The sequence below is a fragment of the Kogia breviceps genome, chromosome 14 (genome assembly GCF_026419965.1).
Source record: "Kogia breviceps isolate mKogBre1 chromosome 14, mKogBre1 haplotype 1, whole genome shotgun sequence".
Taxonomy (NCBI): Eukaryota; Metazoa; Chordata; class Mammalia; order Artiodactyla; family Physeteridae; genus Kogia; species Kogia breviceps.
In genome coordinates, this window is record NC_081323.1 from 12,166,823 (window position 1) to 12,194,019 (window position 27,197).

A 27,197-nucleotide genomic window follows, 5' to 3' on the forward strand; every position below is an offset into this window, starting at 1 on the left:
CTTTGTGGCAACTTTTTCTTTGATCCTTGCCTTGGTTGGGTAAACTGATACAGAACAACATTCCAGCAACAACACTTGGTCTGTTCCTACCTGTGCCAAGCACTGGTAAATTACAGATGAACAAAAACTGCTCAAGCATGGTCTCTCTGGTAGCGAACATACCACCAACAGACGTCATTACCAATAATGGGGCAGAAGAAGATATGAGACTTATACGAAAAACCTAGAATAGTCAAATTCATAGTCAGAAAGTACACTGCTGGATGCCAGGCGCCAGGGGGTGGGGAGGGGCAATGGGGAGCCAGTGTTTAATGGGGACAGAGTTTCAGTTCAGGAAGGTGAAAATTTCAGGAGGTGGATGATGGTGAGAGTGGCACAACGATGTGACATGTACTTAGTGTCACTGAACTGTACAGTTAAATATGGTTGAAACAGTATGTTTTATATTATGTGACTTTTACCACAATAAAAAAACATTAAAAAAAAAAAAAAAAGGTGGGTCAGATACTTCACTGTAGAGCCGTCAGCTAGAGCGAAGAATTATTTGGCAGAATCACTTGGGAAGAAGGTACATTCTTGAAAAATATATGAACTTAGGATCTGGTTTGTACAAATTGCCCAGAGAGAGATGCAAACATTCAGAAATATATGACAACCCAGTCCAAAATTTCATGCCTAATGTTTTACTTACTTTAAGACTATCACCAGGTGTGGAATATCTCTTTCAATTAAAAAAGCAAACACGACCAAATAGTGTACTTGGTCTCAGAAGGAAAAAACAAAGCTATCTGTTTATCTATTTCTCTATGAATCCACCCACCTTCTGGCTCCCTTCACAGATGTCCATAAATATCAACTAACTGTCCGGCAGTGGGCAAAGCATGGAGATTCTGTGGATACATGACAGAGGAGGTCCTTGTCCTCCTCTGGGAGATAAAACAGACACTGAATGATCAACTACCCAAACGATTAGCTCCTGGGAGACAAATGCTCCAAAGTGAACCCACGGCATTGAAGCTGACATCAAGTAGCAGTGGCTAGATATCAATACATTCCAGGAACTATCCAAAGAAAACTGCACAACTGACAACGTGATCTGAGACACCATGCCTCACTGGCTGTGTTTCGTAAGAGAAAAGCGAAAGGGAAGTCAAGGGGGAGGCCCAGAAATAGAAGAGTTGCTATCAGAGGTTTCCTGCAATGACACCAGACAACTCTTTCACCTGCCCCTCGGATACAGGATGGACAGGGAGTGCATGGGCCATACCTGATAGCGACGGGTCTCTCTCTCTGGGCACATCTCCATTCTCTGCGCTCACTTTTCCAGAACCACTCCTGCCATGTTCACCATTGGTTAAATCTGTCTTCTCAGGAGTTGTTGGTTTGCTGTGTGCCTGGCTCTGCTTCAAACGACTGAATTTTGGGGACACTGCTGCAGCTTGGATCACAGGGGACTGGGGTTTCGAATGGATTGGTTTTTCCAATTCTCTGGCCTCCTGCAACTGAAAGGCAACGAAAAAGGGATTCAATCTAAATGGATCCAGCGTTTTGATAAGGAACAGAAAATACGCCAGCCTGTTGCATAAAAAATTTCCAAACAGAAGGATAGAATTTAAAAAAGGAAATAAATTCCTGCAGCAAACTCAAAGCAAATTCTGAATGCAAATTTCAAAACCCATGCTAGATTCTCTCTCTGCTTTTTAAAGCAAGGATAAAAACAGAGTGCAGGGAACTCAGAGGAGGAAGGGATTGATTTTAAAATGCTATGAATCTTCACCAAGCACCGAGGCCACACATGAAACAGTTCACAGCATGGGATGGTGTCCCACCCCCCATCAGCTGATAACTGCTACCGCTCACCACTTGGTTTTCCATGCGGGTGAAAATGACATTCAGCATCTGAGTAAGAGTAGCCTTGGCAGTGGTTTGATTGATGAGATTTTTGCTGGCCAAATAGATATTGTAACATGTCCTGACCGTCTGCAGGATAGTACCCTCGTGAATTTCAATGTGCGGGGACGTCACTGCAGTCAGAAGAGCCTAAAACAGAAATCCGCAACCTTCACCTTCATGAGCACCCACCTCCCATCCTCTCACAGCCAAACTTTTCTACACGGTTTGGCTTTGTTTTTAATTTGGTTTGGTTTCAGAAGATGGCTCTGCAAACTAAAGTGGAGGATTAGTACCAAAAGCCAGCCCCCTACTGCTTTGAGTTTAAACACAATTATTAACTCCATAGAATACAAGTCATTTAAAGTACATAAGTTGTGCTGAAGTGGGCTTTCTATCAGCTTACTTTTTAAAAAGCCAAAAGTACAGACACTTCTTCTCTCAGGAGGGAAAGTGCTCCAACTTGATCTCACCTACGCCAATCACAAAATATACATGTTTTGATGGGGGGGAGGGTCAGTTTCCGAGTTCCCTGGTGGGTTTTCAAGGGAGCTTCAGGAAAGGTGTGGCTAACAGGGAACTCCCTCACAAAGCTAATACATCCAGGATTTAAGATTTGAAACACTGACCGAACCCATCCTGATCGGTTCTCTGACAAGCAGAAGGGAGCACCCCATGCCAAACCATTCCTGGCAGCAGAAATGGAACAGGGAGAAGGAAAGGGGGTAAGAGGACAGGGGCAAATTGGTGATAAAAGTATCAACATGAGGACCTGCTGAGAAATGGCAGTCTGGGAACCCAGAATTTTGAGGGGAAAGAGCAGAGGATTTGAAGTCAATTTAATTCACAAGCAATTTACGTAGTATTAGGGGAACTGTTTACTTTGAAAACACACCTGGTTCCACTCTTGTCTCAGTCCACACTAATCAGTTCTGACACTTAACAAAAGATCTAAATGATGCTTACATTTTTCTGTTCCAGCTCAGCACCTCCTGAGACAACTAACACATGGTAAATTAGAAAGCCAAATTCCCAAGGGCAATGAGCTTTCTCATTTAAAATCCAGACCAGGCAGACAGACAGAAATACCTTAATTATTTGTAACTGAACTCCTTCATCGGTCTGAGGGCCTTGAAAACAATTGCAAATGGTTTCAACGATCCTGTCAATCAGCCGCTTCCCGGGGGCTCCACTGTCGGGGGCATTGCCGGTGATGTGCCCATATGCGATGAGTTTCTAAACACAGAAATCATAGACATGAGAAGTTTCTGCCAGGCCAGGACTGAGGCCACCCACAGCAGTAAGAGGCAGGCAGTGGGCTCGGCCTTTAACTTCCTGTTCCCACAGATCTCTCTGCTCTCCTGGGTGCAGGGGGCACAGCCACCTTGAGAGCACAGCATCCAGCCTGACTCCTGATGGCAGAAGAGCCCATGATGGTGGAAAAGGCACGTGTAGAACAGCTCCCAACGCACAATCACTTGTGTAAAAAATGGAGCGATTAAAAACTATACATAATAGAGACAGAAAGTAGTCAGCGGCTGCCTAGACCTGGGGGGATCCCAGGGAAATAGGGAGTGACTGCTGATGAGCAAAAACGGGGCTTCTTTCTGAGGATAAAGATGGTCTCTAATTAGATTGTGGTGAGGGCTCCACAACTCTGTCAATATACGAAATTCACTGAACTGTATACCTCAAATGGGTGAATTGTATGCATGTGAATTATATCTCAAGCTGCTAAAAAAACTTATTTTTTTCTAACGGTAAGATACGTAAAAAACTAATGGGGCCTCCCTGGTGGCGCAGTGGTTGGGAGTCCGCCTGCCGATGTGGGGGACGCGGGTTCGTGCCCCGGTCCGGGAGGATCCCGCATGCCGCGGAGTGGCTGGGCCTGTGGGCCGTGGCCACTGGGTCTGTGCGTCCGGAGCCTGTACTCCGCGGCGGGAGAGGCCACAGCGGTGAGAGGCCCGCGTACCACACACACACAAAAAAAACACAACAAACTAATGATAACATGGTTTGCTTGAGCACAGGGAGAACTAAGCAGCTGTAGGCAGGGGTGGGACTAACACATTTTGTAGAGCAGGCTTTCATTCTTTTTGAATGTTGAATCAAATCATGTTGGTGTATTTTCTATTCCAAAAATTAAAGTAAAAAAACCAACTGACTTCTGCACCTACGTTATCAAACTGCATGTCACCCTTGCAGCAGCCTCTTCAGATGAGAGGCTGCTTGAGCTGTGCCCTCTCGGTCAGGTGACAGGTCAGTCTGGACAGGGGCCGCCTGCCTGCCTGGGCCATCTCACTCCTGACCCGGACTTCATCAGGGACAATCTGAGAGCTGGAAGGGAACTCAAAGGTCAGGATGGTTTCAAAGCCTGGCTGAGATTCAGGGTCACCTGAGGGAGCTCATTACAAATACAGATTCCGGGACCTCAACACAAACTTCCTCTAACAGAACTTGTTGGGTGGAGTCCAGGAATCGGTTTTTCTCCAAGCCTCCCAGGTTATCCAGATGGCTGACCAGATAAAAAAAACCACTCATCTGCTACAAGCCCTCTGGGATCCGTGAATTCTAAGGCACCCTCTGCTTCCTGTGACTTAGGAAAGACTCTGACAATTGCTGTTCTGTTCTTTATCTTTTTGGTTTCTGGCGTGTCACATTCTTGATCTACCTGCCCAGAGTGACACAGCTCCTGAGGCGATCCACAGTGCCGCCACCACCGCAACAGGAAGATACGCCGCCCTGCAGAGGCCAGAGGCCGTTTCTCAATGGCTCTTCCCCATCATTAGCCTCGAAAGCGCCGCCATTCAATAAGCAGGAAGAAAAACAGATGGAAAGAGAGTGACTAATACAGCAGCACAAATACGACACTGCTGGATCAAGTGACCGAGTGAACGAGAGAGAGGCCTGCACACACTCGGCTGCTCAAGACCGACCCCAGAGAGCTCCAGACAAGGCGGGGAGGTGCTCAAGTGTGTTTCTGAAGAACAAGTCCAGATGCATTTTACCTCATCTGCTCTCATCGCTGCTCCCCATGCGGGCTTCCCAGCCGCCTGGTAAATAAGCTCTGGTGCCGGCTACCTGGTAAATGAGCTCTGGCTTTGGACACTGCTGACTCCTTACTCCTAATGGACTCAAGTCCGTTTTGAGTACTGGGTTATGAGTGGGATGGTCTATGAGCTCCTAAAATGTGAATGCTGAAAAGCAGGCCCCACAGAACCCAACACTGATGGCGCAAAGCAAAGATGGAGGTAAATTACAGATGTTTAATTCAAATATAAAAAACGATCAGAAGTATTCGCCCCTCTATGCACTCCTTAAGGGGCGCATTACCGCTCCAATGGAAAAGGGTTTTAAGTATAATTTTACTCCCTTGTGAGGCAGGGCCGGAAGAAAGCAGAGCTCCTGCAACCTGTGGTCTTTCTAGTTCTGCCTTCTCACCCTTCCTCGTACCGGATGTTGTTCCGGCACTGGGGGTACAACAGTGATAAGACAGTCCTTTTTCTCACGGGGGCAGAAGCGTGCTTGGCAGGCTCACCTGAGGAAGGTGCTCTGCACAGTGAGTGAGGGAGAAAGTACTAGCAGGTATAAGCAAAGGATGGACATGATGGGATACATTTCTAAAGGCTCTGCCTGGCTCCTGAGTACAGAACAGACCGGACGGCAACAGCAGTGGAAGCTAGGCACCCATGACGAGGCCACCTCAGCTGTCTAGGCGGGGAGATGCTGGTGGCTTGGACCACGAGGGACTGACAGAGATGGAAAGTAGAAGTTCCTGTCTTATTCTCTGCTGAGGCGAAGCAGGGCTGTGAAGAAGGGCGGAGGCGGGGGGCCTCTGGGCAGCTGGCTCACCGAGACTTGTGTCCAAGGAGGCTGCTTGCACAGGGATGCTACCTGTCAATGCCCCTCTACACGGGGAGGGATAAGTAAAATAGTTGCATAACATACCATTTATCAGTCCACAGGAATGCCCTCAATTTGCATGTAGTGTTCTGGCATTAAAAACACTGTTGTAAAAAGCAAGCCACAAAAAAATCTGTACAAGTATAAATGATATATGATATCATTTCCAGCTACTACGGCTGAGTTGAAGAGTTGAAATGGAGACCATACGACCTACAAAGCCTATATATTTAGCATGTAGTCCTCCACAGAAAAATGATATCATAAATGATATTTATGTTAAAAAAAAAGAAAGAAAAAGAAAAAAAGAAAGAAAAAGAAAGAGAGAGAAAACTATACACCTAAATAGGCAACTGGGTTTGGGGCTAGCAGTCCAAGGGCCTTCAGCCTTAATCTGTAAAGTTCTAAAAGAAATTTCTAACAGAGAATGTAGTCAGGTACAATTTATATTATTACAATAGATTTTTAAATGTGCATTAAAAAATCCAAAATTGGGCTTCCCTGGTGGCGCAGTGGTTGAGAATCCACCTGACAATGCAGGGGACACGGGTTCGTGCCCTGGTCCAGGAAGATCCCACGTGCCGCGGAGTGGCTGGGCCTGTGAGCCATGGCCGCTGAGCCTGTGCATCCGGAGCCTGTGCTCCGCAACGGGAGAGACCACAACAGTGAGAGGCCCGCGTACCCCCCCCCCCCCCCCCCCACACACACACAATAAATAAATAAATAAATAAAAAATCCGAAGTCTTTTAGAAATAAGAGCTAAAAGATAATGATTGTGGGTTTCTCTGGTGGCGCAGTGGTTAAGAATCCACCTGCCAATGCAGGGGACATGGGTTCGAGCCCTGGTCCAGGAAGATCCCACATGCCACAGAGCGACTAAGCCCATGAGCCACAACTACTGAAGCCTGCACGGGTAGAGCCTGTGCTCCACAACAAGAGAAGCCACCGCAATGAGAAGCCAGCACACTGCAACGAAGAGTAGCCCCTACCCGCCGCAACTAGAGAAAGGCTGTGCACAGCAATGAAGACCCAACACAGCCAAAAATAAATAAATTAATTTTAAAAAAAAAAGATAATGCTTGTGGTATGAACCAGATAGCTCAGACCAGTGGTTTCCTACAGCCTTACGTAGAAAGAAAATATTAGAAGTCTGTTTCTATCTACTTTTTTGTCCTACCCTTTTAAGAGGTCTGCTTTTGTATTGTTTATAATGTACATAATTTTATAACAGTAGTACCTGTATATAATCTTATAATTGAAGAAATACAACTATTCTGAGAGAATAGTCTCAAAAATAATTTCTGTGGTTGGTATGTGCCCAGAAAAACTTGAAGATCACTCACTAGTTTAGGCAAGACTGAACTAACCCTCCTTCCTCCAGTCCTGGCCTTGGGGGAGTGTGTGGCGACCAGGTGCTGAAGGAAAGGAATAAGGAGAATCTTTATCACTTGGGAGAAGTGAGGAGGGAAGGCTCTGGGCTTCTCCCTGTTGGGGAGGGAATGCTGAGCTCTCTACTCACAGCAAACCAAACCCAGAAGCACCTTTGCTACCCCATCATCTCTCCATGCTCAAAAAGGGACTCCTTAAAATGCCCAGGGCACAATATGGATGCATCTGCAGCTGGCTTCCACCCTGCCAAAACCAACCTTTACTCCTAGAAACTGGCCCTCCATTTCCAAGGCAAAAGTCACATCACCCACACTGGGAAAAGGCAGTCAAACAGGTTTGCAAGGACAAACCCCAAGAGGAAATGCATTTTTTCATTCCGTATTCCAGGGAGCACCCAGCCACTTTCTAATGTCATAAAAAGGACGATACATTTTGCATTTTGTATACTAACCAAAGAAATCTTAGTGTACCTATCACACTACAGAGAACTTCCGTTTTGAAAAAGAGAGTTAACCACATGCCAAAAGCCTCAAGACAGGTACTGCAGTCAAGTCGCTGAAGTACAGCACGACGTCCATGTTTCCATCAGAAACCATACTCACACGTACAGAGGTTCCAGAAACAGACTATTTCCAGGAAAACACAGCATATTTTTAATTAAAGAGGCCAGAACTACAGGGCAATAGTTAAGAGCAGAGGTCAGTAGCCTTTTTCTGTAGAGGACCACATGCTAAATATTTAGGCTGTGCAGGTCATATGGTCTCCGTTCCAACTCTTCAACTCAGATGTAGTAGCTGGAAAGCAGACATATAGATAATACATCAACGAAAGGGCATGGCTGGTGTTATGGACTGAATGTTTGTGTTTCCACAATGCCTATGTCGAAGTCCTAACCCTCAATATGATGGTATTAGGAGGTGGGGCCTTTCGGAGGTGATTAAGTTTACATGAGGCCATGAGGGTGGGGTCCCCATGATGAGATTAATGCCCTATAAGAAGAGACCAGACACCTAGCTTGCTCTGTCTGCCATGTGAGGACACAGTGAGAACTTGGCCATTTACAAATCAGGAAGATGGCTCACCAGGAACTTAATCAGCTGGTACTTTATCTTGGACTCCCCAGCCTCCAGAACTGTAGGAAATAAATGTCTCTTGTTTAAGCCACCCAGTCTGTGGTATTCTGCTATATCAGTCTGAACAGATTAAGGCAGCTATGTTCCAATAAAACTTTATTTACCAAAGCAGACTGCAGGCCAGATTTGGCTCATGGCATAGTTTAAGGACCCCTGATTAAGAACATAGGCTTGGGGTAAACGAGTCCTAGACACCCACCCAATCCCATCACTGCCTGGCCAGGGGAACTTGGCAGGGATGGTCATTTTATTCTCCAAGCGTCAGTTTCATTGATTCTAAAATGAGGATGAGAGTATGAACCTCAGGTCGTTCTTGGGAAGATTAAACATGATGATGGGGATAAAGCACTTAGCACAGGGCCCAGCACAGGCTGAGTGCTCAATACACTGGCATTGTTTAGAACATCAATAACGTTAACTATCAGCACCAGCTTCCAAACTAAACCTTAACATGAGGACAAAACAGCTAATTATGCCGAATTTCCTCTGAAAATGTTCACAGCAACAAATATTTTAGGATAGAAGTAGGATTTGAGCCTGCCACTTTAAAATTCTTGGCTCATTACATGTTCCACATAGGACAATCTGTACAGAATCATACTGAATGAGAAAATGGCTTTTCATATGGAAGAGCTGCTTCTGTGAAGAAATTCTCATCAATTTTCAAGTATAGACATATCAACCAAGAGAAATTAATAGAGTAAATATTAGACTAGAGATGCCAAAAATATGGCATGCCCACCGCCACTTGGCAGTCCTGTTCCTCAGCAGACATAACCAATCAATCATGGCACTTTCTCAAGAAACCCAGATGAGGTTCCAGGTATTTTTTCAACACAGCTTCCAAGCAATATAACATAGAACCTATTCACTATTCCTGTTCTAGAAAGTACTGGTAAATTGTGGCTCTCTCCACTGTATTTTTAAAAATTTATCAAGCTCTTTTCATTGCTGTAGGTTGCCCACTGGGGTTAAAAACAAATGTTTCTGAGGTAACCGGAAGCTTCATGAGTAGATCTTAGGAAAAATACAAGAACGCTGGACTGGGAATTAAGAAGCCCAAGTTGTAGTCCTGTTTCTGTCCCTCACTATCTGCACGTCATTGGACAAATGACCTTAACTTCTCCACTGCTGCTTTTTCACCAGTAAAAAGTAACTTATAACAAGGTTACTTATGGTCATAAGTACAGTCGATCTCATTATCCACAGGTTTGTACTTGTGAATGTGCCGGTTCACTAAAATTTGTAAGTCCCCAATCAATATTTGGGACGCTTTTGTGGTCACTTGTGGACACCCGCAGTGCAGTGAAAAATCTGAATTACTTGATGCACAAGTTCCTGGCTAAGGTCAAATAAGGAGACGCTCTGATTTCTTGTTTCACCTCTCATATCGTAAACAGTGTCTTTCTTGTGATCTATTTATTGCCATGGTTTTCACATTTTTGTCCTTTTCGTTGGTGATTTCACCATTTAAAATGGCCCCCACAGGGGCTTCCCTGGTGGCGCAGTGGTTGGGAGTCCGCCTGCCGATGCAGGGGACGCGGGTTCGTGCCCCGGTCCGGGAGGATCCCACATGCCGCGGAGCGACTGGGCCCGTGGGCCATGGCCGCTGGGCCTGCATGTCTGGAGCCTGTGCTCCACAACGGGAGAGGCCACAGCGGTGAGAGGCCCGCGTACTGCAAAAAAACAAAAAACAAAAACAAACAAAATGGCCCCCACGCAGAGTGCTAAGGGCTGTCTAGTGCTGTCTCTGTAGGATGTGCCCTACAGAGAAATGACGTGTGATCAGCTTTGTTCAGGCATGTGTCATAGTGCTGTTGACCATAAGTTCAATGCTAACAAATCAACAATATATATTTAAATAATGTGTCTTTAAACAGAAACACACAAAGAATAAAGTTATGTATTGATCAGCTGATGAACACGTGACCAGAGAGGCTCACAGGAACCTAGCCCTGTATTCCCTCCAGGAACAATGCTTCAGGATTTGCTAATTCTGTGTTCACAGCAACTTTATAGACCATCACCACAAATAATGAGAGTCGATGATATCTATTTCTCTACTTGGCATTATGAATATTAATGCCATCAATAAAGAAGTAGCATTAAATATCTTATGTACCCACATATGTACCAAATATTCCAATCAATGCTAAAGGTTTCATTTAGCAAAACATACATAAGAGAGATCAACAAAATACTTCTAGAGAAACAAATTTTTTTTTAGGTAAAGAGGTTAGACCTCTCGTTCTTCCCTCCCTCACAAGACCTCCATAAAGAATGAGCTGAAATGCTCCTTTCTCCATCACCTCTGGAAGCATTCTGAGTAGCAGGGGGTCACGGGCACAGTTCCTGTGTAAAGGACTACCAGTGGCTTGAGAGAACATCCTTTATACCACCAAGTTGAAACATGGTACCTGCAAGCAGTCAAGGGATGTGCTGACCACCCGTGGGGACTTGGACTGGCAAGCCAGCTCGAATGGAAGGAAATACTTGTCAGCTTCAATGAAGTTTGCCTTTGGTGGTGCGGTAGCACCAAGCCTAGGAAAAAAGCAGGAGAGGGCCGGAGAGGGGAAATGAAAAAAAAAAGAGCTTGCTTTTCCTACCCCCCCACTCGAACTTCCCATCCCACTTGCAATCATTTAACTAAAAGAGCCTGCAAACTGCATCTGTGGGGCTAGACAATGAAAAGTTTAAACACATGCATTAGGAAAAAACACCAAGGGGTCACAGGCAAAGAACAAGGTCTCTGATGAGCAAGCTGTATCGTCGGTGGCCTGAACTGAATCCTGGCACCTGCCACGTCAGAGCTGTATTTCTGAAATGGGACTCACTGGCTTCATTACTAAGAAGATGAGGAGCAGCCCCTTAACAGAACAAGCTGCCCTCCTGCCTGAGGAAGCATGACATACAAGAGACAAGGGCTTTGCCTCTTCTGTCAAGAGAAGGTACAACAGCATTAACTTGACCTTCCTTATCCTTTCCTCCAAATATGCAGTTGTTGAGCCAGTAACCTGTTAACTCGGTATTGGTTCAAACACATACAGAGTTTTGCCACGTGCCCAGCGCTGTGCTAGGAGAGTGTGTGCCACCCCTGAGGATCAGAAATATGGGAAAACATGCAGTGAAAGGGGTTCCCACGGCCACCACCTACTACTCCATTCATACCGCACTTCAGCAAGGAGAACATGCCCAGGCTTACCTTTGCTTTTCTATTTCTGCTTTAATTTCATCTGGTGGGGAAGAAAGAAAGGCATGTTAGGAGAATGCAATATGTATATTAAAATATATATAGAACAAAATATTGAAAGCTACCTAAGTAGGGGGATGATGATCTTTTTCTCTTTTCCACATTTTCTGTAAGTATATATACTTTTTCTTTAGCACTTAAAAAAACTGTGGTAAATATGTGTAACACAAAATTTACCACATTAACTATTTTTAAGTGTACAGTTCGGTGGCATTAAGTACATTTATATTGTCTTATGGCACATATAATTTTTACGAATTAAAGTTAATTTATACATCTTTATGGATATAGTACCAACACTCAGGAGTCACAGTCTTAAAGAGATCATCTTATTTCCAGGAAAACAAGATTCTGTGCCATTGAGACAAGAACATCCTATCTAAACACACCGGATTCCCCCACAGCCACTTAGTCGAATGCATTCCTATGTGTCAGGCTTGGCAGGCTCACGGTATTATCAAAGCAGTCCAGTGAAACAGGTCTACCTGAATGCCATGTATTCAGATAACCTCCAAAAGGCCAGCCTTCTTCACACAATCTCTTGAGAGCCAGTGGTTTGGATATGGCATTAGTTATCCTAGCAACCCCAGAACACAGTTCTGGAAGTGACAAGTTTCCTTTTCCTGGACAACTCTATTCTAGATTGACATTTTGGAAGTGAAAACCGAGTAACTGGACTCACTAGAGGTGGCAATTTTAACCTTCAGGCCACTCTTTCAATGTCCTCTTACTACACACATAAGAAAACAGAAGAGAAACACCAGATGACTAATATCAAACATTTCGCTCATGGACCATAAGGCCTGTGACACACAGGGTCTGCTAAAGAGAGCTCTGTGGCATGGTTCCTGCTCCTCTGGGACAAGAATCCACTCAGGAAGTAGCTCTGGCCTCCTCTAGCTGAGGCCCCAGGCTGTGGGAGTGGCCCTGGAAATCCAGCCCAGGAGGCTGGTGGCCAAGCTTTCAGCTTGCAGAAATCAACATATATAATGTCAAGACTCTGCTTGGTGGTAATATCATCTGTCACTGTGTGACGTGTCAGAGGGGCACTGATGCCAGAACTCAAATGCAAGGGTTCCTTCCAGTCATGGTTACCTTATTAGAGTTAAGTTTACATGTTAAGTGTATCTGAAGCAATTAGGCCTTTGTTAGAGTCTGGGCTGACCTCTGAGCTCTAAAATAGTCTGTTCTAGAATGCCACTGGTGCCAACCCAAGAATCAATCACCAGGACTGCTATTTACTCACTGAGGCACTAAGCGTAATCAAATCAAAGACCTATAGAGGCCAGGCAGGAAACCTCCTGGAGAAACATGGGTGGGTATAAGACATCAGGGGCAGGGAGGACCCCCTCCCCACCCAACAGGGCATGAAGCACAGCAGAGTCTCAGTCCCAGCTGATTGAGCCCAGAGGTGCCCGTTGTTCTGATTTTTCCAGAAGTCAAAATCTGGATTTTAAGTGAAAACTCCAACTGTAATTCGAAGTAATTTCAACTGTTTAAAAAAATTACGCTCAGGGACTTCCCTGGCAATCCAATGGTTAAGACTCCACGCTTCCACTGCAGGGGATGCTGGTTCCATTCTTGGTCAGGGAATTAAGATTCTGTGAGCTGCGAGGCATGGCCAAAAAAAAAAAAATTATGCTCAAATGAAACTGGTTTGCAGGCTGCCCTGACCTTAGACTACCGGCTTGCAACCTTTGCCTTAAGGGATAGGGAAGAATGGAGGAGAAAGTAATTCACTGGTCGCTGAAAACTAACTGCAGGGGATAAAGGACTATGACCAGCACAAGGAAAATAAAACATCCCCGTTTCATACAAGCAAAATGTTGCTTGGCCAAAGAACAAAGAGCAACTAAGGAGCCAGAGGACCAGGGTTCGAGGCCAAACCCTGCTGTATCTTACAGATGAAGAGACAAGATCCAGAGAGGTTACAAGCTCGTGAGAGGTGGAGCTGCGACTTGAACCCAGAAAATCAGGCTCCCAAGCCTGCGTTCGTAACCTCTTGGGTAACTTGGCTCTCAAATAAGCATGTCGAATTACTCCGTAACCTATAAATGTGAAACAATATAAACACTGGTTTTGCATCATTAAGTCACAGCGTGAATGCTGCGACCACAGTTGGAAGGCTTGGTGTTCATACTGCTCCGTGAGCCTCATCCGGCTCGGGGAGCCTATTTACAACCCAGGCTCTGGAATCCCCCCACCTCTTTTCTTGGCCTGATGGGACAGGAAGGACCACAGGAAGGTGCACCCTGGTTTTCCGATGGGAATGAACAAGGGCCAGTGTGACTTGAGCAGGGCGGGGCACAGCCCTCCAGAGTGAGCAGTACCTACTGCAGAAGACCAAGAAACTGCGATCTTCACAAAACACGTGATCACAGATTTCCTTTTGTCTTCTTAATCTATACTTAAGTATTCCCACAAGTATGAGGAATTGCTGCACTCTCTAGAACGTTCTTTGTTAAAGAAAAAAATTTTGAAAAATCCTCTCCACAAGGCCCAGCAGGGGTCCAGATGATGAGAAGCCCCTGGAGGGCAGTGGGGGAGAGGCCTGAGAGGACCTATGTTTGGACAGATCCCTCTGGCTGCAGTTTTGAGTATACAGAGGAGGGTGGACAGCATAGAAGCAGGGAAGCCAATCAAGAGGCTGCTGCTAACAACCCAGGCAAGCAATCGTGGGGGCCAGGGCGGGGGGCGGGGGGGCGGGAAGGATGAGGGGGAGCCACAGGAAAGCTGGAAATGGCCTGAGGGTAGTAGTTCCATATAGTCTGACCCAACAGCTGGCTTCTAGATATATTTGGATAATACAATATTTTTTTTCCATTGAAAAGAGGCAGGGGACTTCCCTGGCGGTACAGTGGTTGAGACTCCATGCTTCCACTGCGGTGGGCACAGGCTCGATCCCGGGTTAGAGAACTATGATCCCATACCCCACATGCTGCATGAAGCGTGGCCAAAAAAAACAACAACAGGGAAATGGTGTGTGGCATGGGGTCCCACAGAACACTTGACATAGCCTGATGTGGTGAAAGACAAGAAATGGGTTGGTAGTTCCAAAAGAAGATGGACATCTATTAGCTGAATGATGCCAGGTGGGTTATTAAACCTCCCTGAATCTTGACGTCCTACTCTAAAAAAAATGAGGATGATAAAAAGCAGCCCCATACGCTCCAGAGACTGTAACTAGGCAGATGGTGTAGGTAATTCTTTTGACAAACCCGAAGTACTGATGGCTAAGGCAGTGTCAGGCATACACAGGTGGTCAATAAATGTCCGTTCTCTTGCTCTTATCTTAAAACAGGAGTCAGTAATAGTGCAAAATCTCTAGTGCCATCGATGGAAGGACGGAAAGCCAAGGGAAGGAAGAAAATCAGTGGGACACAAATCATCATAATAACTGCTGACATTCTCTAGGGGCAGGTGCCCATTTGGTCCTCCTTACAACTCAAGAAGACAAGAGACTCATCTCCTAACCATATACAGGTGAGGAATGTGGACACAGAGAGATGAAGTCACCTGCCCACAGTCACAGTCAGGAAGTGCCACTGCAGGATTCACACCCAGGCTGTCTGCTCCAGAGCCAAAGAGGAGGAGGACGGGTGAAGGAGGAGGAGTAGACGGTGGGGCACACCTGCTCCAGTTTACTGCCCTGCCTTCTAACAGGCACTGCTCTCCCGACAGCCAACTGGGCAATTAGCAGCAATAAATGAGCAGGCTGGAAAGGATCGAGAACTGAGTTGGGTGGGGCAGCTGCAGCTGAAAAGCCACGCTGTCTTCCTGGAAAATCCTTCCTGGGAAATCCTTCCTGGGCATGGCTGTCAGTTAGGAACCTCAGGTCACACCTCCCCATTCATCAATGACTTTGGCACCAGCTCACATTCTCTGCTCCACTCCCAAGCTAAGTCCAACAATGACCAGGACCAAGCTCAACAACGCCATCCCTGGTCAACCCCCCAAAGCCCCACGACATCCCTTGGAACCTTCACCTCCCCTCACACATCTGATCTGCACACCCCTCTCTACTATGCAAACCAACACTACCCTCAGTTCCTCCTCCACCCCAAGTCAGCCTGGTGTGGCTGGCCACACTCTGAATCTTGTCCCTGTTTGGAACTGTGCTACTTCTAGCTGCTGCCTATTCTCCGCCCACAACCTCCTTTCCTTCCAGATGACCTACTAACTGCTCCCAATAGGACCCTTCTTTGGCCTGTCAGACCTGACAAGGCCAAGAACTTGTCAGCTTTCCCCTTTTTTCATTTTCCAGGATTGATCCCATTACAGGATTGTTATCTGAATGACAGCCAAACAATAGGCTTGACTCTCTCAGACCTTTGGTCTTAACTTCTGGCAAAATCCCAAACTTAGATTATATGACCCTCTCCTCTGACCTGTCTCCACCTAACGACCAGACCTCTGACTACAGGGCAAGTTGGTAGGTCTATAAAGGCCCTAATCACCAACCACAATGGAACCCTAAATACTGCCAGTTAAGCTCACCACCTCCAACTCTCCACAAAGACTACTGCACATTTCTCTACTCTCTTCAAATACCCCATCTCTCCCTCCTAGTCATCACCATTCATCTTTACTCACAACCGATGGAGCAGCCTATTCCATGCAGAAATTAGAAACCAACACGAGGAGACTAGCTCAACTTCCTGTTGGCCAATCTACAAACTCACCTACTTCTGTACCCAGCCTGCACTCTCTCCTGCTAGAAAACATTGTCAAGCCCCTCCAACTCTGCAGTCTCCCATCCCTACTGCCTCCTGAGGAACTACCTAGAATCTGATCACTTCTCACATGCTGGACCACCCCCATTACCCCAGACCAAGCCACCATCATCTCCCACCTAGACTAAGAGCCTCTTTCTTAACTGGTCTCACAGCTTCAGCTCTCACCCTTCCTCCCGGCCCACATCGTTGTCTACACAGCAGCCAGAGGGATTCCCTTAAAATGTAAATCAGATTACATCTGCTCAAAATAGATTATCCATAACCATCATAACGTAAATCTGATTAACATCTGCTCCTTTGCGCAAAACTCCACTGGCTTCTCATCTCAGAGAGTAAAAACTCACCATCTTGACCTTGGCCTCCAAGCCTCTAAAACATCTGGCCCCCTGCTATCCCTCTGATCTCACCTCCTACCACCCCGCCCCCAGCTTACTTGTTGCCTGTCCTGTTCAGGGCCTTTGCACTTGCTCTTCCTGCCACCTGGAATGCCCTCCCTCCCCCAGATATCCACAAGGCTCACCCTTCCCTTCCTTCAGATGACTGTTCAAATGCCACCTCTTCAGAGAGGCCTTCCTCGCCACCTAAAACTGCCCTCCTTGTGATTCTGGACCACTTTACCTGCTTTATTTTTTCACTTTACACCGATTTTTTCCTAGTCTTTCATCACAGTATTTACCACCCTCGACATACTTTGTATCAGTTCACTTATTCTCCATCTTCCCCAGTAGAATATAAACTCTCTGATAACAGAGACTTCCGTCTGTTTTGTTCACTGCTGAACCCCATTATCTAGGAATTCCTAGACACAGAGCAGGCACTCAGTATTTGCTGAATGAATTAAACTATCCTTTCTCTTTCTTGCATTATTTAACCTCTCCCTTAACTGGCTCCCTTCCCAATGACATTTAAACAAGTTCAAGCCTCTTCTACCTTTAAACAAAGAAAAATATAAAACCTAAAACTCCCACAATCCACATCTCCATCCTCTCCTTCATACCCCAGGCAAAGCCCTGGAAAGAGTTGTGTCTGTTTCCTCACCTCCCATGCATGCCCCAACCCATTCCAGTCTGGTTTTCACCTTCACTGCATCAGCAAAACAGCTCAAGCTAAGGTCACCCATGACCCGCATGTCTCTAAATCTGATGGGCAATTTTCCAGTTGCCATCTGACCTGACCTCCTTGCAGCATTTGACCTTACTGACCTCCCCCTCCTTGAAATTTTCTCGACTTCCGTCCGGCTTCATAAGCACCCATTCTCCTCTGCCGTCTGCTTCTTGTCTCATCTCTTCTCCACTTCCTTGGTAAACTCAGCCTCCTCTGCCCAGCCAGGCAGGCCGGGGTTCCTCGGGCCCAGGCTCTCCTGTCTCTCTTTTTCTGTGCACTCTCCCCGACAGGCCTTCGCAGCCTCAACTGCATCTTCAATTCCCACCTGGGCTCGGATGACCCCCAAGTCTTGATTTCCGGCACCGGCCTACCTTATGAACACAAGGCTCGTACGTACATCCATCCACTTCCTATTCCACCTGTCCAACTGGATGCTCAAAGGCAGGTGAAACTCAACATATCCAAGTCCCAACTCAGATCAAGCTCCTGCACCCACCTCTCCCTAGATGGTCTTCCCACTCCCATCTAAAAGAACTGCACCACTATCCATCCAGTTGGGTGAGTCAGAAACTTAAGAGTCAGCTTTACTGATCCACTTTCTCGTGTTCTTACCCAATCCATCACCAGGTTTTCTTAGTTTTACCTTCCAAACAAGTGGGGAATACATTCACTTTACTCTGTTACTACTGTCACTACTTAAGTCCAGACCACCAGCATCTCTCCCCTGGATGATGGTAGCTGCCTTCTCACTGGTCCCTGGGCAGTCCCTCCGGTTTTCCCTGAAGATGTTCTGAACATAATGGCTCAAGTGATCTTTCCAAAATACAAACCTGTTTATCCCATCACCTTCTTCCCTGTTTAGAACTCTGCAGTGTTATCTCATTGCTTTTGGTCTAAAAATCAAACTCCTCAACAAAACCTCCAAGGTCTTGCATGGTAGGACCCTGGACTACCTCTCCCACCTTATTCCCAAAACCTCTCCCCCTTCATTTGCCATGCTCCAACCACACAGTGGCCTCTTTCAGTTTCTTTTTTAAAAAAATTATTATTAAAGCTTTAAAAAATTTTTGAGGTAACTATAGATTCACAGGCTGTTGTATCTTTTCGTTTCCTTAACCACCGTATTCCTCTCTGCCACAGGGCCTTTGCATATGCTGTTCCCCCTCCTGCTGCCATAATGCCTCTCACCCTAACTTATTTAATTTTTATTTATCATTCAGCTCTCAAGACTTCCTCAGGGAAGCTTTCCTTTATCCCTTTGTCCACTCCCCTTGTGGCACCAGGTTTCTCTCCTTCTTAGGAGTTGTCAGGTTGTTAGTATGACTCAGAGGACGTGATCATCTGAACAGTCCCCCTCTTCTCCATTAACTGCAAACACCATGAGAACAGGGTCTTTGTTTGTTTTGTTTTCCTTGCATCATGACACCTGGTATGACACCCAAACAAATATCTTCTGAATGAATGTCACCCTGGTTTAGTCAGAAGGACTATAATAGAGAACAAGTATGCACTGACTACTCCTTAGGACAGAGGAAAAATTTAAGAATTCTAGGTCCTAGCACAAGGAGGTTGTTCTCCCCACAAGTCTATAAAACCTAATGAAATACCTAATAAAAAAGCTAAAAGACTCATTTACAACCAAGACAGTAAACTCAAAGAAGCTTCTTGTAGGAAGACTCCAGGAATGAATTTGCAAACAGTTAAGTATTTTCTAAGATAACCTTGCTGGAAAGAAAGTCAAGTATTTTCCAGGCAGGTCCCCTCAGCCTGGAAAAAAAGAACTAAATACAAATACAGTTCTGAGCTATTTATATAGGAGACTCCATGTACTTGCTGATTAAGCACACATTTTCACAAGTTTGCTCTTTTCCATAAAGAATGGTCTTACTGTTTTCCCCAGCACTGCTTACAGTCTCCCCTGAGATTTACAAGTACAGGACAGAGCTATTTTTCCAACCACTTGCCTCACCAGTGTCAAAATGTCAGAGACCAGCAAAGATGTCCATAAACCAACCAGTAAGGGAGGCAAGAAGAACAAGTATTTAGTTCCTTCTCCTTTAAATATGGTAACACCAATGCCTCTGAATTTTAGTAGGTCATTTGTTAGGTGCCAGGTACGGTGTCAGTTATTTATTGTGTTAGTTCATAAAACCTTTACAATAATCCTGTGACACAGGTATTATCACCTTTCTCAACCCAGGAAACCAAGGCTCCGAGAAGCTAAATGATTAGTCCGGGATCACAAGACCAATCAATAAGCAAAGTTTCAAACGCAGCTCCCAAAGAATTTTCTGCCAATCCAACAAATAAATGCTTTTCAATAATCAAAATCCAATTTTTAGTGCTGCTTCTAGACAGAGAACTTCCTCCTGCAGAATCACTATAAAGCTTTTCAACAAAAAGTAGTGTCAGGATCCCAAGTCCTATTGTTTCTCAAAATTTTTATAATCTACAGCACACATAAACAAGATGTCTAATCAAAACACCCGACTTTGCTAACATTAAAGGTTTTATTTTGTGTTTCAATTGAAAGCCTTACTTTATGACAATTTAGGGATATTTTTGGTATTTTTCAAATTTTGCACTTACGTTCCTCCTAATGATGAGAATAGTTATTTCAAACATATCAAAGTTAGAAGAACAACAATATCGTACGCAGGAAAAAGCCATTTACCATATATTATATGGACATGTGAATGCTGAATGTTTTTTGTATATTAATATGCAACTAAAATTTATGAATATACTCCCTTAATTGGCTTCATCCTAATGACATTTAAACAAGTTTGAGTCTTTTCCACCTTCAGAAAAAGAAAAAGAAAAAAAACCAAAGAACCCCCACGATCCACATCTCCCTCCTCCCCTTCACAGCATAGCCAAACTTTGGGAAAGAGTTGTGGGGCTCACGGTCCATTTCCTCACCTCCCACTCACACCTCAACCCACTCTAGTCTGGTTTTCACCTTCAGCGTGCCACCAAAACAGCTCAAGCTAAGATCACCAATGACCCACATGTCTCTAAATCCCGTATATTAAACAGAGTAGCAAATCTAAAAGTGGATTTTATGATTTCTATTTCAGCTACACGTTGTAGTTGTTGCCCATCTGGCTGTGCAGATGTGGGCAAGTTGCCCTCTGAGCTTTGGTTACCCTTTGCCTGCTGTACCCAAAGATGGACATCAATCACACGTCACGACTCCAGAACGAATAAAGGGAGTTTACTGCTGATGTAGAGGGAGGTCATAAATCAGCAAGATTTAACACTTCAAATGAAACTCGTGGGAAACCAGCTCTTTAACTTCATTTCTTTCTTCCTGTTAGTCCCTAAATTAAACCAAAGACATACGCAGTAAAAAGCTGCAGAGAAAAAGCTGTGATCTTTTTGATTAGAGGCTTTCATATACTACATCTCAAAATTCAACTACAAAAAATACGGTCTCTTTACTTATTGAATGCTCTACTTACTGAAACATCACCAAAAGTTCACTGCATAGAAACTTCACTGCCAATATAATGATTGTTTAAGACTCCAGTGAGTATTTTATATAACACAAGAACTTTCGTACGGAGGAGCAATGGTAGTAATAGTTAAGATCTTGGGCTCTGGAGCCAGACTGCCAGTGTTCACAGCCTGGCTCCACCGCTTCTTGGTTAAGTCACGTCAGCCAAGTTCTTAAGGCCTCGATGAGGATAATAATAGTAAGAACTAAACTGCATGTAAAGTGTATGGCACTGTGCCTGGAACACAGAAGTGCTTAGTACATGGCTGATATCATATAGCTATTATATAACATGTGATTTTTAAAAAGTCACTCACTTGGGCTTCCCTGGTGGCGCAGTGGTTAAGAATCCACCTGCCAATGCAGGGGACACGGGTTCGAGTCCTGGTCCGGGAATATCCCACATGCTGTAGAGCAACTATGCCCGTAGGCCACAACTACTGAGCCTACCCTCTAGAGCCTGTGAGCCACAACTACTGAAACCTGTGCGCCTGGAGCCCGTGCTCTGCAACAAGAGAAGCCACTGCAATGCGAAGCCCACGCACTGCAAGTAAGAGTAGCCCCCGCTCGCCGCAACTAGAGAAAGCTGCACACAGCAACGAAGACCCGACGCAGCCAACGATAAATAAAATAAATTTATTTTTTTTAAAAAGTCATTCACTCAATTGGGTGATAACGATGCGTCAGAGTTAGGTGCGTCACTATATAATCGCCCCACTCTGGTGAGGGATGTTGGTAATGCGGAGACCATGCATGAGTGGGGGCAGGGAGGGGAATATGGGAAGTCTCTGCACCTCCCATGCAATTTTGCTGTAAACCTAAAACTGCTCTAAAAATTAAAGTTACTCAATTTCATATGAAAAACATAGGTATGTTGAATGACAATTGGCAATTACAGAGCACTCAGCCCCTACTTGGCACTTTGTGGGTATTAAATTATTAAATAAGATACTGAATCTCTTACCATATATGAAGACTACCGTGAAAACAATTCAGTTAAAGTTTTCGAGATTTCCACACCATTCGAAACCACTCAGATTATCTTCTCAAGTCTCTAAACTTGATAGAGTTTAAGACCAGAAATATAATTTAAAGAGACCATGGGAGAGAACGGCTCTTAAATAAGACCGTTGGGAAAGGGAGGTTTAAAAATGTAATTATGTACCCCAACTGGAGGGCTGAAAGGTTCAAGATTATTAGTATATATAAAAATTTCATTAAGAAAGTAAAGAGCAACAACGTCCTTTGTGGTGATGAATACTTTCACAGGCTCTTTCGATTTCTCAATCAAGGCTGGAAGCCCATGATCCTCTAATTGGGCAGACCCTAGCTCTGCATTTGGCATTTAGTGAAGATGAATCCCTGAGACTACTCCAAACCTATTCCATCCTGGTAATCACTGCTTTTACAAGGAACAACCCGTGTCTTCATTGAGCTTAGCAAGTTAATACTCTAATAAACACAGCCTTTCAGTCATGTAATTACATTCTTATTTATTGCATCTACAAACCAAATAGAGCAATAAGTCATTCTTGAACGAGGAACCAACCTAAGTTAACATCAAGCCAGGGTGCTTAGAGTGTCTCGTGGTTTCTCACAGCTTAAAATAATAAATAACAGAGCAAGCCTTCACAGAGCACCTACTACATGTCAAGTTTTTTGCACACGTCAACTATCTCTTTTTAAAATAAATTTATTTTATTTATTTGTTCGCTGCTGCGCACGAGCTTTCTGTAGTTGCAGCTAGTGGGGGCTACTCTTGGTTGCAGTGAGCAGGCTTCTCCTTGCGGTGGCTTCTCTTGTTGTGGAGCACGGGCTCTAGGCGCATGGGCTTCAGTAGTTGTGGCTCGTGGGCTTAGTTGCTCCCACGGCATGTGGGATCTTCCCGGACCAGGGCTCAAACCCGTGTCCCCTGCATTGGCGGCAGATTCTTAGCCACTGCGTCACCAGAGAAGCCCCCTAACTTTATCTTTATAATAACCCCAACAGGAAGCTATAAGATCTGCCCAAGGTCACAAAGATAGCAAGTAGAAGGCAAGGTATCTGAACCCAGGTAGTCTTGAGTCCACAGAACACACTCCAAATCCCTAAGCTACACAGCCCCTGCATCCGTGATCCCCTCCCCCTAATATGCTACAACTGGTGGAAGGTCACAGAAGCTGTTTCCCCGAAGTGCTCCTATCGTTCAAGCATTTCAACTTTGAGCAGTCACTTACAGCTCCTCTTATCAACATGAGTAATAATCTATACATGGCAATCTCTAAAATACTCGCCACATTGCAATGCAATCCTTCACACACAGGCTTGTTTCAGGTACTTTTACTGGACACAAAACTGGACCTTGAGATGCAGAGTGAAATATCACCAGATACTTCGCTATATGCTTTCTTCTGCAGTCATTTTTATTTAACAGCAATGACACACAAGTACTGTCTTAAAAAAAAAAAAAAAAAAAAGATGGCCAGTCTAACTCAACACTTTACATAGGTTCCCTTGTAATAATTACTCAATTTGATGATGATGAGCCACCATGACAATTTGCTATTCAATTAACCTGTGGTCAAATTACTTCCTTTATAGGCTATTTCTTTTTTTCTTTTTTCTTTTTTTGCGGTACGCAGGCCTCTCACTGTTGTGGCCTCTCCCGTTGTGGAGCACAGGCTCCGGACGCGCAGACTCAGCGGCCATGGCTCACGGGCCCAGCCGCTCCGCGGCATGTGGGATCCTCCCGGACCGGGGCACGAACCCGTGTCCCCTGCATCGGCAGGTGGACTCTCAACCACTGCGCCACCAGGGAAGCCCCTCTTTTTTTTTTCTTAAATAACATCATATGGGATATTTTATTTAAGTCGTCTATATTGTTTGACAAGAAAAATATTTTTAATGGAGAATTTATATTTTCAGTATAGGCTATTTCTTACAATTCACTACCCAAACACTGAATGTGCATTCCACAATTTGGGTTGGAAAAATCTGAACTTCTCAACAAGGCATGTTCCAAAAGTATCTAAAAAGCTCTCAATGTTAAGGCCCTCTATGACCCATGTGACGATTTAATACGTAGGTTCCAACAAAGTGATACACAATTTGCTGAAAATTTGATGTTAAGTGTTCTGAAGGGGAAATGAAAACTTCTCTGCCAAATAACTATTTTGAAACGTCTAACAATTCACTTAAAGTAACATTGAGAGGATAGAATGCAGGCAGATTTCCAAGCAGAGTTGTAAGTACCAGGCTTTTGCCTAACTAACTGCTTCGTAGTGCTTATCCTGCATTCCTGATAAAACAATATCCAACAGTTAGCCTTGGTTTCCTGAATAAAAAAAGCTTTACAAATCTAAATCTCAGTAAATTCTTCTAATTGATCCTGAATTTCACAGGACTAGTATGTTTCCAGATTTTCTCAGCAACAACCACCTTTGTATCAATAGTTCTTGATCCTTGAGGGAGTCTCAGACCCTTCTGAGAAGCTGAGGAAAGCCATGGCCTTCTTCCCAGAGAAATTAACGCAAAGTTCACAAACCCATTCCTAGGCCCTAAGAGAAGACTCCCAGAGTACCCTGCACCAAACGAAAGGAGACAGGCGGCGGTACCCTCCAACTCTGTGACAGAAAATCAAACTTTCCATTTACGTGGTCACTTATTAGGGAAGACAGGTCTTTTTACAGATTCCAGACCAAAGGCATTGGGGTGATGAATTAACTTGATGCCAACTCTGGTCAAATGTATTGACCCTCACGGCCTAGAACTCTCTTCTCCTGAAATTCCACGTGGTGAATACTTCCTGCCTTTCAGTACTCGGCTCACATGTCACCTCCTCAGAAAGGATTACTTTCTTGACCACCCTATGGAAAGCAGTCCTCAGGCCCTTTATCGCATCTACTTTTACAACAAAAGTAAAGTAATTATGAAAAAATTACTTTTAGGGCTCCCGTGGTGGCGCAGTGGTTAAGAATCCACCTGCCAATGAAGGGGACACGGGTTCGAGCCCTGGTCTGGGAAGATCCTACATGCCGCGGAGCAACTAAGCCTGTGTGTCACAACTACTGAGCCAGCGCTCTAGAGCCCACCAGCCACAACTACTGAGCCTGCGTGCCACAACTACTGAAGCCTGCAAGCCTAGAGCCCGTGCTCCACAACAAGAAGCCACCACAATGAGAAGCCTGCGCACCGCAACGAAGAGTAGCCCCCGCTCGCCGCAATTAGAGAATGCCTATGCGCAGAAAACCCAACACAGCCAAAAATAAATAAACAAAATAAATTTTTAAGAACTGCTTTTACGAAAGTATTTATTAGCATTCAAAAATGTCTCATTCATTTTTAAATTTACTTATTCTGCCTCCCCTATTAGAGTAGAAGCTCTGTAAGGGAAAATACCTTGTCTGTCTCATTCCCCATTGTATCCTCAGTGCCTGCCACCGTGCCTGGTACACAGTGGGCATTTGATAAATATTTGTTGAGTGACAAACTAAAAGACAGGATGTTGATGATGGAATTAACTACCAAGGTTTTAACTAGAGATGAATCAGACTTCTCCCCTCTTACAATCATCTGTGGGTCCATTCAGTCAGCATCTACTGCGTGTTAGGCCCTGTTGCAGGTGCAGGGGATCCAGCGGTGAACAAAACAAACAAGTGTCTATGCCCTCACAGACCCTCTATTTGAGTGGACCGCAAGGAACAAGCAGATCTCTTTAACACTACAATACCTGAAGGTGCAGGATAACCCTCTACATTCCCTCCTGGAGGGAGTTATGGGCGATCCCCAAATGAAAAGAAAACACACACCAGCTGGGCACTTCCAAAGCAGGCCTCAGGAGTTTCCCTAAACCAGCTGGGCAGCTCTTCTCACAGGTTCTGCTCACATGGGGGAACTCGAACCAGCAGAACCCAGGTAAAGAAAAAACTTAGAGCAAGGGCTGCTGCTTCTGAAGGTGACGAGAGAAGGAACCAGGAAATAGGAAGGCAAGGAGCCGTGGCAAGAGCCCTGGGCTGGTAGGCTGAAGAGCCAGCCCTCGCTGTCACCAACTTGCCAGGTGACCTTGGGCCAGTCCCGAGCTGGCAGGGCATCAGTTTCTCCCGGGGTATAATAAGGAGGGCGGAAGGTTGGGACTCGGGGTCGTGGGGAAGTGGCGCCCAGGAGGCCGGGCTGAGGCACCGTGGGGTAACGGCCGGCGTGGGGCCAGGCCGGGGCGGCTCACCCACCGAGCGCCACCTGGCAGGCCCTGCGCAGCTGGGAGTGCTGGGGCCGCTTCACCTCCTTGTCGGCTAGGATCTTCTCCAGGGCCCGGGACACGAACATGCTCTTGGTCTGGCTCTCCTGCATGGCCCCGGCCCAGCGGGGGCTAGCAGCCCCGCGGGCGGATGGCGCAAGCAGGCGGATGAGCGAAGCTGAGGGCCCGGCGTCCACGCCGGCACCATACGCGTCCGTCCGCGCCGCCCAGTCAGGAAGCGACGCCGCGGCCCCACGGCGCCGCCATGTTGGAGCGCGTCACGTGACCACGTGACTGGAGGGGGCGCTACGGCGTCCGTCGACCCCGTGACCCTGGAGGGCGGGGCCTAGGCTGGGGGCGGGGCGGGCCAGGTGGACGAGGAGGGGAGGAGCGAGGGTGGAGGAAGGAAGGGGAAAAGTTGGGAGGTGAGTAGAGGTGGGTGGAGGCAGGAGGGCATGTGAAGGACGGAAGAAAGGTGGTGACAGGCAGGAGGGGTGGTGATGGGGGTGTGAGGAGAGAAGGTGAGGAGAAAGGCCATGAGGAGCGTGAGAGTGGGGATGACAGGGTCAGAGAAGAGATGAAGAAGGAGAGATAGAGGCGGAGGAGATAGGACAGGAAGAAAGGAAAGGGAACAAGAAGACTGGAATAAAAGAGAGAGTGAGAGATGCTAAAGGGGTAAAAGGAGGAAAGAGAGGAGGTGAGGGAGAGAGAGAAGATGGAAAGAAAGTTGGTGAGTGAGAGAGAGGTGATTAGGGAGTCAGGGGAGGTGAGGAGAAAAGAGGAAGCTAGAGGATTGGAGGAGCAGGCGGGGTGGTGAGAGGAGGGGAGGCGGGAAGGTAAGAGGAGAAGTTAGGGGAAAGCGGGGAGGGGGAGATAGGGAGAGAGCAGGGAGGAAGAGGAGAGTTCCGGAGCAGAGCAGAGGAGAGGGGGAACAAAGAGGAGGAGAGGGAGGGAAAGAAAGGGAAGGGGGGAATTAGGAGGAGAGGGAGGCAGAATAGAAAGAAATGGTGCGGGAGGGAGGTGAAGGGGGAGGAGGTGAGAAAGGCAAGGAAACAGGCTGGGAGAGGGAGAGAGCAAAGGA

At 45.8% G+C, this 27,197-nt stretch overlaps 1 protein-coding gene across 2 annotated transcripts in view; it reads right to left on the reverse strand.

Annotated features, from left to right (window-relative positions):
• ARFGEF2 (ADP ribosylation factor guanine nucleotide exchange factor 2) overlaps positions 1-26,426 on the reverse strand; it is a 104,063-nt gene extending 77,637 nt beyond the window's left edge. The window contains exons 1-6 of one of the 2 annotated variants that reach the window (XM_059036022.2): positions 26,109-26,426; positions 11,518-11,548; positions 10,733-10,856; positions 2,980-3,126; positions 1,861-2,040; positions 1,268-1,502 (exon numbers count right to left, since the gene is read on the reverse strand). In XM_059036022.2, coding sequence (XP_058892005.1) covers positions 1,268-1,502; positions 1,861-2,040; positions 2,980-3,126; positions 10,733-10,856; positions 11,518-11,548; positions 26,109-26,229 — 838 coding nt within the window. In that variant the 5' untranslated portion in view covers positions 26,230-26,426. The remainder of the gene's footprint in view (positions 1-1,267; positions 1,503-1,860; positions 2,041-2,979; positions 3,127-10,732; positions 10,857-11,517; positions 11,549-26,108) is intronic. The other variant, XM_059036021.2, reaches the window with a different exon arrangement.
• Between the last annotated feature and the right edge of the window lie 771 nt (positions 26,427-27,197).